Source organism: Otolemur garnettii, unplaced genomic scaffold (assembly GCF_000181295.1).
Source record: "Otolemur garnettii isolate 467f Iridium unplaced genomic scaffold, OtoGar3 scaffold00028, whole genome shotgun sequence".
Classification (NCBI taxonomy): Eukaryota; Metazoa; Chordata; class Mammalia; order Primates; family Galagidae; genus Otolemur; species Otolemur garnettii.
The window spans coordinates 8,937,571-8,950,610 of record NW_003852423.1 but is presented as its reverse complement, the minus strand read 5'-3'; the positions used below and the strand labels follow the sequence as shown (position 1 = coordinate 8,950,610).

At 34.5% G+C, this 13,040-nt stretch overlaps 1 protein-coding gene across 1 annotated transcript in view; it reads left to right on the top strand.

Moving 5' to 3' along the window:
• Positions 1-13,040, top strand: part of SKAP2 (src kinase associated phosphoprotein 2) — a 183,469-nt gene that overhangs the window by 104,688 nt on the left and 65,741 nt on the right. The window contains exon 5 of the mRNA XM_023512433.1: positions 12,497-12,571. Coding sequence (XP_023368201.1) covers positions 12,497-12,571 — 75 coding nt within the window. The remainder of the gene's footprint in view (positions 1-12,496; positions 12,572-13,040) is intronic.

The window sequence follows — 13,040 nt, the reverse complement described above, 5'->3', positions numbered from 1 at the left end:
TTAAAACCCAGTTTATGGCCGGGCGTGATGGCTCACATCTGTAATCCTAGCACTCTGGGAGGTGGAGGCAGGTGGATTGTCTGAGCTCAGAAGTTCAAGACTAGCTGGACCAAGAGGGAGACCACATCTCTAAAAATAGCCAGGTGTTGTGGCAGGCACCTATAGTCCCTGCTACTCAGGAGGCTGAGGCAAGAAGACTGTAAGAACCAAAGATATTGCTGTGAGCTATGACAGCATGGCACTTTATTGAGGGAAACATCATAAGACTGTCTCAAAAACAAAACAAAGCCCCAGTTTATAATTGTATATATTCAATTTTATAATATTTAGAGACTGAAAATTTTAGTACATTTGGAATTATACTTTTAAGGAGAAATGTGTATTCCATTCTAAGTGTGTATCTCATTTTCTCAATGTGTTTATGCATCATAGACATTTTTAAAAGACTGTTGTTTTTCTGAATTTAATTTTTTTCTTTTTTGCTACAGAGCTTAGAATTAAGATTTAGGCAGATACAAAGTAGCTGAGAATTTGCTGTATGCAAAAGATAGAATTTGATTTAAATTCTTTCTGTGAAATCCAAATATCTATTATTAAATAGTGGCCTTTACCAAAATATAAAAGCACGGAAGGTGCCCTATATTATAAATGTATAGAATAGTACTCCTGTCTCAAAAGTGTAATTTCTCATAGTGAACCTTATTTTTAAATGATTGATTTACTGTACCCATATACTGTCACCCCCGGAAATAATTAAGTGACTCTTATAAAGTTTTCCACAAATGAATAATCTCTAAAATTTTTAGATAAAAACTATATTTTTTAAGTTAATATAACCATGTGGTACCTTATGGTCTGTTAATAAAGAACAAGAAATCTTAGAGATTTTCTTACATCTAATTTTATGAGAAAAGGAAAGTAGCCCTGTATTAAAGATTTATCTAAAAAAGCAATGTTCAGATATATAATGAGATCGCTGCTATTCTGGTTAGGGTTAGGGTTAGGGCATATGTTAAAGTATAAGAAGCAGTTTTAAGTGAATAGAAAAGGATAATTGGACTCTGTATTTAGCATACTTTTGATCTGTGACTTTTTGATTCTTGTTTTAGTGAGTATTGATGGACACACTTAATTTAAGATTTCTCTTAATTGTCCTGGAATCTTGCCATTTGAATTTTCCTTATTTTGGTAGATTTCCATGAAAATTAGTAGCAGCCACAAGTAAATAAATAAGTAAGATATAAAATAGAAGCTTTCGAGTGATATCTGAACAAAGCCTAAAAGATCATATTCATGAACCCATCTGATGTGCATATAGCTGTGCTATCAAAAGTTATTGTTGCCTTCTTTAGTTCCAAACAACCTGTTAAAGACATATTGGAAATTGTCATGAGGATATTGAAATTTTTATTTCATGACATAGAGTTAGTAAAGGCAAACTTGAATTATCCTCATGGCTATTCACATTTTACATGGTAGATTTCAAAGTGACTTGCTGCATTACATAAGAAGGAAGAGACTAACAGATGGTAAACCTGTGAGTTAGAACCTCTGTTTTTGCTTCAATGTTAAATAAAGCCTTATCCCCAAGGCTTATCCTTCCTGGGAATTCTCTGGTTCTACTAATTCCAAGTTGACCATCTTAATGTCAAAGCTTCGTGTGAGCCATTTTTGGTTTTGTTTTTAAGGAAATATTGTGAGACCTTTAGACGTCATAAGTACTAGTATATTCGTGGATTAATCCATTCTGAAGAAAGTAATAGTGTCAAGGTGAGAAACACAAGTTCTGGGAAAGGACTATGCTAACATAATATAATTAGTCACCTTTCAGAGTTACTAAAATGATTATTTTCTTAAAGGTTATTTTTTGATCTGTTGAATATATAATTATTTTCTTTCTGCCAGTAGAAAATCTGATAAATTTCAACTTTCCCATGTGTAGGGGAGAATTGTTAGAATAAGGAAAATGTTTAATTTATATATTTATTTTCTTTCACAGACATTCCAGGTTCAGTCAGGAAATTAAACCTTTGAAATGATATAAAATAGTTCTATGCTAAATGTAAAGGAAATTACCAGTTGTTCTACAAAAAAATATGTTTTGACAGGTTCCACATTTGGTGTCATTGAAAGCTGAATCTTTGACCTTGGCTGTTACTGAAAGTACAAGAAAATATTGGTGTGGTCATATATCATGGAGTCCTAGAATCAATTGGGAAGGCTTTAGAGGTGATCTAACCTAATATTTTTAGGTTTTAGATAAGGAAACTGAAATCCCAGAGAGGCTGTGACCTCTTTAAAGTCAAAAATTTGCAGAACTAGGATTTCATTATAGACTTCTCTATCCTATGGTGTGGATCTTGAAGTCGATATGAATATAAAGCTAAGCTTCTGGATATCTGCTATACTAAGTATACGCTTAGGAATTTTCTTACATATTTATATTCAAGTTAAGTTTAAGTTTTTCTCCCTTGTTGATCTTTTTATCGTATTTGGTATTTGTTTAATTACTTTTCAGATATGCTGAAAATTTTGTACTTAAAACCCTTGGAATACTAAGAAACAAAATGTCAGTACTTGTGTACCTTTGTACCTAATACCTACTCTCTAGAAACAAGAAAGATGGGATCTGAGTTTATGTGTGAAGCAAAGTATGATTTAACAGTTACGGAGTGATGACTTCTGAGCTAGAATAGCTCTGGGAACTCTGGCTTATTGAGAGACTGTTTCCTAAAGCTAAGTGCCCAATGTACCCGTTAGCCAAAAATGTCATTAAGATAGTGGACATCATCTGGAAGGATAATGGAAACAAAACAGAAAGCATTTTTCTACCTTTATGGAAAATAATGCACTGGGATTGTATTGGCATTATGAGATGCTGGCACTTGTACATGTACTTCAATTTTGATTATCACTTCTTAAGAAAAATGACCTAGACCTGCAGAAGTTAATTTAGGCCATAAAATAATCACTGGAAGGTGGAGAGAGTATTGCCATCATGAAGTGAGATAGTGTTCCTGGAAAATTGAAGCCTAATATATTTTTTAAATGTAACACTCATTTTTAAATGAGTAGATACTTTTTCAAAAATTATTACCAAATTCAGAAAGTGCTAAAATGACCAGGCTTTTTTTTTTTTAACTGAAGTTATCAAAGTGGGGGCATAGAATTGTTCATAATAGTCCTTCATCCTTTCTTTTCCCTGATGAACAAGAAGGTACATACAATTAGGCCACATTGCTTGCGTTTGTAAGGCAAAGTCTAAGTCTGTAGCTGTCTCTCTTACACTGTGCCCTATACCCTCACATTGCTCATGCTGGAAAGGAGTCCACTACCCCCCTTTCCTCCTTTCTCCTTCTTGGATTCAGCTGAGTTTTTCCTCTCACATGAGCACTTTGTTGTTAATCTACAGATCTGTTCAAATTAGTATTGAGTTTACATGTGATACCAGTCTTTCCGTTCCTGTGATACTTTACTCTGGAGAGTGCGCTCAATATCCATTCAAGTTGTAATAAAGGATATAAATTCACCATTCTTTTATGGCTGAATAGTATTCCATGGTATGCATACACCACAGTTTATTAAGCCATTCATGTGTCAAAGGGCATTTGGGTTGTTTCCACATCTTTGCAATTGGAAATTTGAGTGCTATAAACATTCAAGTGCATGTACTCTTCTGGTAAAATGATGTTTTTCCTTTTGGGTAGATACCTAGTAATGGAATTGTAGGATCAAATGGAAGGTCCAATTTTAGTTCTTTGAGAACTCTCTATGCTTTTTTCCATGAAGGCTATACTAGTTTGCAGTCTTACCAACAGTGTAGGAATATTTCCTTCTCTTTACCCATGCCAGCATCTGTTGTTTTAGGACGCTGTGATGTGGGCCATTCTCACTGAGATTAGGTGATATCTCAAAGTGGTTTTGATTTGCCTTTCTCTAATAATTGGATACAATGAGCATTTTTTCATGAGTTTGTTGGCCGGTCATCCATCCTCCTGAGAAAAGATTTTGTTCATGTCTCTTACCTAATGATTAGTGGGGTTTGCTCTTCTCTCATTGATTTGCTTGAGTTCGTAAAATCCAAATTATTGGATTTGTAGCATGCAGATATCTTCTCCCACTCTGAAAGTTGTCTCTTTGCTTTGTTGATTGTGTCCTTAACTGTGTGAAAACTTTTTAATTTAATCAGCTCCCATTTATTTATTTTTACTGTTGCTATGATTGCCTTTGGCATCTTCTTCTCAAATTCTTTCCCAAGACCAATGATGTGAACAATCTTTTCAGCATTTTCTTCCGTATTGTTTGGAGTTTCATGTCTTAGGTTTAAATCTTTTAACCACTGATGAGTGAATTTTTGTAAATGGTGAGAGGTGCAGGTCTAGTTTCAGCCTTTTGCATGTGGCTAACCAATTCTCCCACTACCAGTTATTAAGTAGGGATTCTTTACCCCAGTGTGTGCTTTTATTTGCTTTATGGAAGATAAGATAGTGGGACTGGTTTCATCTCTAGATTCTATATTCTGCTCCATAGATCTATATCACTGTTTTTAATGCTGATACCATGCTTTGATTAATATAGATTTGTAGTATAATCTGAAGTCTGGTAACATGATGCCTCCAGATTTGTACTTAGTTCTTAGAATTGTTTTGGCTATTCAAGGTTTTTTTCTAGTTTCATACAAAACATAGAACTATTTTTTTTTTCAGGATCTTCAAGGAATGGCATTGGTATTTTAATGGAGATTGCTTTGAATCTGTAGATTACTTTTAAATGTTGATTCTTCCCAGTCATGAGCATGGTATATTCTTCCATCTGTTGATATCCTCTGTAACTTCTTTTCTCAGTGTTCCCAAATTCTCTCTGTAGAGATCCTTCAGGTTCTTTGTGACGTAAATTGCAATGTATTTCATTTTCTTTGGGGCTATTGTGAAGGACATTGTATCTTTGATTTGATTCTTAGCTTGACTGTTGTTGGTGAATATGAAGGCTACTGTTTTCTAAATCAGTAGTTCTTGATCACTTCTGGGAGTCTCATGGTTGAGTCCTTGGGATTTATTCTAAGTATAATATCATATCATCAGCAAAGAGCAATAGTTTGATCTCTTCTTTCCCCCTTTCATATGAAGGATACCCTTCATATCCCTCTCTTACCTGATTGCATTGGCTAGGATTTCCAGTACTATGTTGAATAGTAGTAGCAATAGTGGACATCCTTGTCTGGTTCTAGTTCTAAGTGGAAATGCTTTCAGTTTTTCTCCATTCAATATGACAATGGCTTTGAATTTGTCAAAGATGGCTTCTATCAGTTTAAGAAATACTACTGAATATACATTCTTCTAATCAACTCATGAATCTTCTCGAAATTGGTTATATCCTAGGACACAAACCTCCACAAATTTAGAAGAATAGAAATTATACCTTCTATCTTCACAGACCACAGTGGAATAAAGTAGAACTCAATTCCAACAGAAACACACATCCCCACATGAAGTCATGGAAATTAAACAACTTTTTGCTCAGTAGTAGCTGGGTCAAGGAAGAGATAAAGAAGGAAATCACTTGCAATTCCTTGCAAAACAACAGTGAAACCACCACAAGCTATTAAAACCTATGGGATACTGCCAAAGCAGTCCTAAAAGGAAAACTTTTCATATGAAATGCCCACATCCAAAACTCTGAAAGAATGCAGATCAACAGTCTAATGAATCATCTCAAGGACTAGAGAAGAAAGAGCATTTCAATCTCAAACCTAGCAGAAAAAAACAAATAATCAAAATTAGATCAGAACTAAATAAAATCAAGTATAAAAGAACCATATATTTGGAAGATAGATAAATCAAAAAGTTGGTTCTTTGAACAGATAAATAAAATCAACAAACTTTTGGCCAAACTAACCAGAAAAAGAAAAGTGAGATGTCTAATAAATTCAATCAGAAAAAAAAAAAAAAGATGAAATTACAACAGATGCCACAAAAGTAAAAAAGGTCATCACTGTATACTATAAAAAAATTCATGCCCAGAAATTTGAAAATGTGGAGAAAATGGACCAATTCCTGAAATTACACTGTTTCCCTAGACTCAAACAGGAAGAAATAGAACTTTTGAAGAGACCAGTATCAAGCACCAAAATTGCAAAAAACAATTAAAAAGCTTCTAACAGAAAAAGGGCTGGGGCAGACAGTTTCACAGCAGAATTCTAACAAAACTTAAAAGAAGAGCTTGTACCTATATTGCAGAACCTATTCCAAAACATTGAGAAGGAAGGAACGTTCAACTCCTTCAACAAAGCAAATATCACCTTGGTACCAAAACTAAGAAAGGACTCAACAAAAAAAGAAAACTACAAACCAATATCATTAATGAATATGCAGAAATTCCTGTTGAATTTCTGGGAAATTTGCTCAATAAAACCCTAGCAAATAGAATTCATCTACACATCAAAAAAATAATACACCATGACCAGGTGGGCTTCATCCCAGGGATGCAAGGCTGGTTGACATATGCAAATATGCAAATCCACAAATGTAATTCACCACAGAAACAGAAGTAAAAACAAAGAACATATGATCCTCTTAATAGACCTTGAAAAAGCATTTGACAAAATTTAGCGTCCTTTTCTGATAAGAACACTTAAGAAAATAGGCATAGATGGGACATTACTTAAACTGATAAGTAGGCAATTTTTTGAAGTTTTACGGTGAGTTTAGAGGAGATAAAATCACTAACTCTCCTCAGGAGGTGGCCAATTTTTGGAACTAAATATCTCAACTATCAGGTGAAAGGGAAGAATTTTATAAAGATTTATATAAACTCAGATTTTTTGTTCATGTGAATTGAAAGAAAAAAATATTGAGGAGAGCTTATCTTTAACTTTTTATAGTTCCAAGGAAAACTTGTGATATTATGTGGTGACAGAATATTTGACTGAATGGACCAACGTCCTGACCCAGAGTGAAAATTCTTATAAGCAATAATAATCTTTTTTTATCTTTCTCTTTTCCAGCATCAGAGGGGAGGAAGCATAATGGGAAAAATTATACCAGTTAAAAGTTCAGTGTTCGTGTTGAAAACTTATCTGTAGTAAATGCCAACTAGTAAAAGAAATAAAAGCCAGCGAAAGGTGGAGCTCAGACTTTGTAATTTTGTACAAACTCTGGATTGAATGACCATGAAAGTATGAACATAGTAATGCAATGAAACCCATAATATTTGTATGATTTATTAATGATAAAACAGTAAAGATATGGTATAGGTTCCTTAGAAGTCTAGCATTTAAATTGATCACCAAAATTGCTTATCAAAAAATAAAAAGGATAATGAAAAACAGATACGTCTATTTTGAAAATGTGTCTGAATCACTCACAAAATAGATAGAAAGGAAACTGAATAAAAAGTTAATTCCAGAGCAAAGTAATTAGAACTTCTACAGGTTTTTTCAAAAATAGTTTTCACTTTAAGTTGTACTTTAGAAGTGATACCTCACACTGTCTTAGAAAAATAAAGGAATTATTAAGAGATGTCAGGCTGCTATAGTGTATGTGTGCGTGTGTGTGTGTGTAGGAGGGGATTAGGAGACATGTCAATGTTGGGAGAAGGCCCAGGAATAGTGCACTGAGGCACCCAGTGCTGGACAGAAATGTGAGTTAGTGTTTGTTTAGATTATTTTGAGAAAAGAGGTATAAATAAGATTGGATCTCTCTTTCCCCTCAACTCTTGCTCATTCCCTCCCCCAGCTCTTTCACTTTTCCCTTCCCTTACTCCCTTTCCTACTCAAAGAATTTCCATGCTGTTCTAGGTGAGCTAGGTGAAGCATTCTGTGCTCTGGACCTGTTTTCTTCCCTTTCCCCACCCAACATTCAGTAATGTAACCGTCTACCTGTTAATGCCGACCAGTTTTAGACCCAACCAAACTCAATACTCGAATTTTCCTAAATAATTCTTCCTGCCAAAGAGTTCATACTTTTTTTTGAAATGTGATTATTTTTCATTTTGAAATATGGAAATTATTTTTAACAGTTAGAACTTTTTTAAAAGATAAAACTTGTTTCTTAAGTATATTACAGGTACTTAAGCATTCTAGTATTTTTCATCCTAGATTTAAGAAAAAAAAGATAAAGTAATAGTTTAGTAAAATTGCCAGAGTTGAGTAATACCTTAGTTCTGGGTAATTTATCATTGATTATCATACTTGGCATCATTTTCAAATTCTAGAACACATTCCTGTAACTTGCTAGACTATGTCTACTATATACCAATTGTTTTTAAGGCGAAAGCTTTAATTTATCTTATGAAAACAGTGACCTTGTGAATAAAATCCTAGTCTAACTATAAAGAAATTTAGATTCCACTGTTTCCTTTTTCCTATTGAATTTCTGGGAAGTCTTATCAAGTAGGTATTGATACTTATTTGAATTCATTGTGACTTTGTTAGCATTTGAATGCTTTAGATTCCCATACTGAAAGTTGGAAGAAGACCCATTTCTTGCTTAGTTACCCTTGTACGATGTTAGTTTTAATGTCTAATAATTTGAGCTTTTTTACAAAGTAAGATTATCATAGAAGAAATACATGTTCGTTTTATAAAAAGAAAATTAATTTTTTGTCAGTATTATTCTTTATTTCTTCTGGATACTGAAAACTTGTGGTCACATAAGCAAACTCGTGGAGTAATTTTCTATAGCATAAATAGGCTGGCCTAGAGTATGGGTTTATTTTTTTCTCCCCTTAACTTAGATATAATTTTTTCATTAACCACTTTTGCTTAACCAAAAGGAAGTCTTTAACTATTTTAAAACTAACTACAGTGTTTAACTTGTATAGTTACTGAATAATGCTTTTTTTCCTTTCTGATTAATGTTCTCTGAGCAACATAATTTTACATTTACTTTAGCATCTATTAATTTGAACTAATAGTTGCAGTTGTAGTAATATATAATAATATTTAATTATAATAATAAATGCTAACATTTATTGAAAGCCCACTACATGTAAAGGACTAAGGCCCAGTAAAGAATGTATATGTAAGACAAGGATGTGCATTCTGATAGTGAAGCAGAGCTGATAATGTAACTGTGAATTGACACAAATGCCGTATAATTGGTTGTGTTGCGTCATAAGATAATGTAATACTGTATATGACAGATGTTTGGCTGCTCTTTATTGTTGCCCAGGTTTACATTCACCTTTACTTTTCATCATGCATTATTCTTGTCACTTGAAAGGGGTTTTCATCTAGGTTCAGTTGCTTGTCAAACAAAGGCGAGTTATCAAGGCAAAGAGGATAACCAAGGAAGAAAGTAGTTTTTAATATGACAGACATCTTGCCAGAACAGAGGATGCTGCCTCAAATCCATTTCTCCAACTGACAGAGATCACGGAGATCATGGGCTTTTAAAGAAGGGGCCAGAGGGGACACAGGCCTTGGGACAGGCGGTGCTGTAACAAACAAGGGTCTACAAGCTTTGGAGGAAGGTTGTAGTGGGTGGTGAATCTGGTCATCATGAAGTCTGCTCAGGGACCTTCACAGCTCCTTTGTCTTAGGGAGAAGCCACCATTTCTGGGAAACAACCCAAAAGGTCCAGTAGATAGTTAAGGAAGAGGGTTATAAAAAACATACAGAGGTTATTGAAATTTTTTCATGTGGCCTGGTATATTATTATACCTGCATTTGTATAGTCTTACTTCTTTGGCCCAATCAGAATCTTCTTAAGTATTGACATACTATTGATCATTGAGGTTCGAACTATGTGGGAATTCATGTTTTTTTAAAAAAGGGAAATTACTACTTTTTGTATCTTATGACAAATTTTTAATTTCTACCACCAAAAAGGATTAAGTATTTATACGTTTGAGCGCTAAGCAAATCACATGGTTTTTCTAAGAACGTAAAAATTTCAAAAGTTTTGAATGGGATTACTGTTGATGTACTTTTGACTTTTAAAGGATTCACATGCCTGTCAAACAAATCCAGGGTATGGGATAAATAACAATAAAGGCTTAGAAAAATGAAATTTCCGTTTTAAAAAAACTTGCCTCTACCCTTCCCAGAAATGAAATAAAAATTCTATATTAGAAACATGAATTCAGAGTAAGTATTGCTTATGACTTCAGTTTCTCAGATGGAAATATAATCAACTTTTTTTAAAACAAAGACTCAGGTTACATATATGTATATATTCATCCTAGCAAATTTTAATTTCCTTCCTCCTTTCCTCTTCACCCACTTTCCCTTTCCTCTCCCACTTTCCCTCTCTTCTCCTTTCCTTTGGGACAAATTTTTAAAGTGGAAAGCTATCGAAGATACTAATTTTCTTTCAGAATAGTCTAAATTTTCTTCTTAAGTTTAGAGAGCATCTATTCTGTATGTAAAGAGCATTTATTATGCTCATAGAGGTGAGAGGTTGTGGGACTACTTCTTAATGAGACCAAATCATAACCACACTTACTTTCTTTAGTTTAGTGACTGAGCAGGCATTTGTTCACATAGATAAGATTTCTGCATATGATTTTTATTTTGTGTAGAAAAATATTATAGTAAATAATGCATACTTTAGTATGGGTCAAATTTATTTTGAAAAACAATAAGTATGGTTACATTTACTGAACAGCTCTTCAAATATTTACATCGGCTTTCCCTAAAATTTTATCTACATTTCAAAATCAATGCTGTTTTTTATATATATTTTAATGAGACTGTTTTGTAAAAGTTTAATGATATTGTTTGAGTGAAACTGATCCACCAAGGAACTAAAATTAGTGCTTTAATTTTAAGCTTTATTTCTTAAGGAAAAATATATATGACTATTAACTATTGTGATCCCCATATTAAAAATAAAAGCTGGTATAAACTGTGAAACATTTATACATAGCAAAAATGTAGTATTTATATATAATAAACTTCCTATCAAACACATTTTCTATTTTCAGCTATATTGAAACCATTTCTGGCTCGGTGCCTATAGCTCAACCGGCTAAGGCGCCAGCCACGTACACCTAAGGTGGCGGGTTCGAATCCCCAGCCCAGACCTGCCAAACAACAATGACGGCTGCAACCAAAAAATAGCCGGGTGTTGTGGCGGGCGCCAGCTACTTGGGAGGTGGAGGCAGGAGACTCGCTTGAGCCCAGGAGTTGGAGGTTGCTGTGAGCTGTAATGCCACAGCACTCTACCCAGGGGGACAGCTTGAGGCTCTGTCTCAAAAAAAAAAAAAGAAACCATTTCCATTGGAAGTATTTCATAGAAACTTTCATTAGATTAGTTGTTTCCACTTGTTGGAGAGCTAATAATACCAAAGGTAACTATTATACAGTATTTCTAATAAAGTTTATGAAAATACTGAACACTTGTGAAATTATTGAGCAATTTATCATTCATGATCATGAAAATACAATTTCTGTTTGACTTAACTTTTAGCTTAGTCTTTATGTTTTTTGTGGGGACCCACTATTTGTTTATGTTAGTTCTATGAGATCTATCTAGTTTTAGACTCTTAAATACCCTAGAAAAACCTAAAGCACACTCAGTGAATGTCAGTAAGGTTTCTCTGTGAATACAATCAGGGAGAGAGAATATTTGCCAGCCTCAGAGAAACAAATTTTAGTATTTGATTTTGGGGAAAAATTATTGTATACTTTTTTTTTTGGCTGGGGCTGGGGTTTGAACCTGCCACCTCCAGCATATGGGGCCAGCGCCCTACCCTTTTGAGCCACAGGTGCCACCCAAAATTATTGTATACTTTACTTGCTAGGAATAAGGATATGTGGGTACGAGTCAACATGCATTGAAATTTTTGAAGACTTAATCTGATATAAATATAAAGGAGTTTGTATGATTGATTTGAAGTTCCTAAACCTCTCTTTTAGGGATTTATTGCATTTGTTTATAATAGTTTTTCAGTCTTGTCCTTAAGGAATGTAGATTAAAATATATCACCCTTTAGAGTTAGAGAATATTACTGATTTGGGGAGAATGATGTATTAAGATACAGGAGTACAGAATTGGTTGGTTGGGGGTTGTTTTTGGGTTTTTTGCTTTTGAGATTTACCGGAGGAGTAGAGGGACTAGTCTATAGAATGGATCTGAAACAAGACTATTAAAATTGGATTTAGGCAATTTTGTTAATTAAAAGTACACTGATGGGTGGCGCCTGTAGCTCAAGTGGCTAAGGCACTAGCCACATCCACCTGAGCTGGCGGGTTCAAATCTGGCGTGGGCTGCCAAACAATGACAACTACAATGAAAAAATAGACAGGCATTGTGGCGAGTGGCTGTAGTTCCAGCTACTTGGGATGCTGAGGCAAGAGAATTGCTTAAGCCCAGGAGTTTGAGGTTGCTGTGAGCTGTGACGCTCTACCCAGAGCGATAACTTAAGGCTCTGTCTCAAAAAATAAAAATAAAAGACCCCACAAAAATAAAAGTACACTGAAACCAATGATAAACAGCATGTGATTTTTCTACAATGGATTACCCACTGCTTTTTTCTTCCCCATTTCCCACAGGACAGTTTCCTCCAATTCCAGCACAGGACCTTCCTTTTGTTCTCAAGGCTGGCTATCTAGAGAAACGCAGAAAAGGTAAGCTGTAAGATTCTAATTAAAAAATCCAAAAATGTTTTCATCCTTAGAGAACATATGTTCTCAATATACATGTGGAAGCAATATGGTCTTTAGATGATTGAGGAGTTTTAAGACTATAAAAAAAGTCTGGGTGACGTTATTCAAACTACAAAATATAACTTATAGCCCTAAGTAATTTTTTTGTAAGAAAACAGTCAGGTTTTTAGTTACCATCCTTGGTTATGTGTAAATGATCAGGAGCCGTTTCCGCCTCTTCTAGGAAAGCTGCAGGCCATGACTCGAGGATGGGATTTCTCACCCTTATCTCACCTGGCTGAGCGGCAGGGTATCTTGCATACACCAGCCTGCTGTGGTTCCCGTTCTGATCAAGCCTGGCATCTTGTCTGCCATTGTTATTCATTTCAGTGTTCCTCTCCATTGGCTGTGATAACTGGGAGTTGACCATATGGTCTCACTCTTTCAGCAC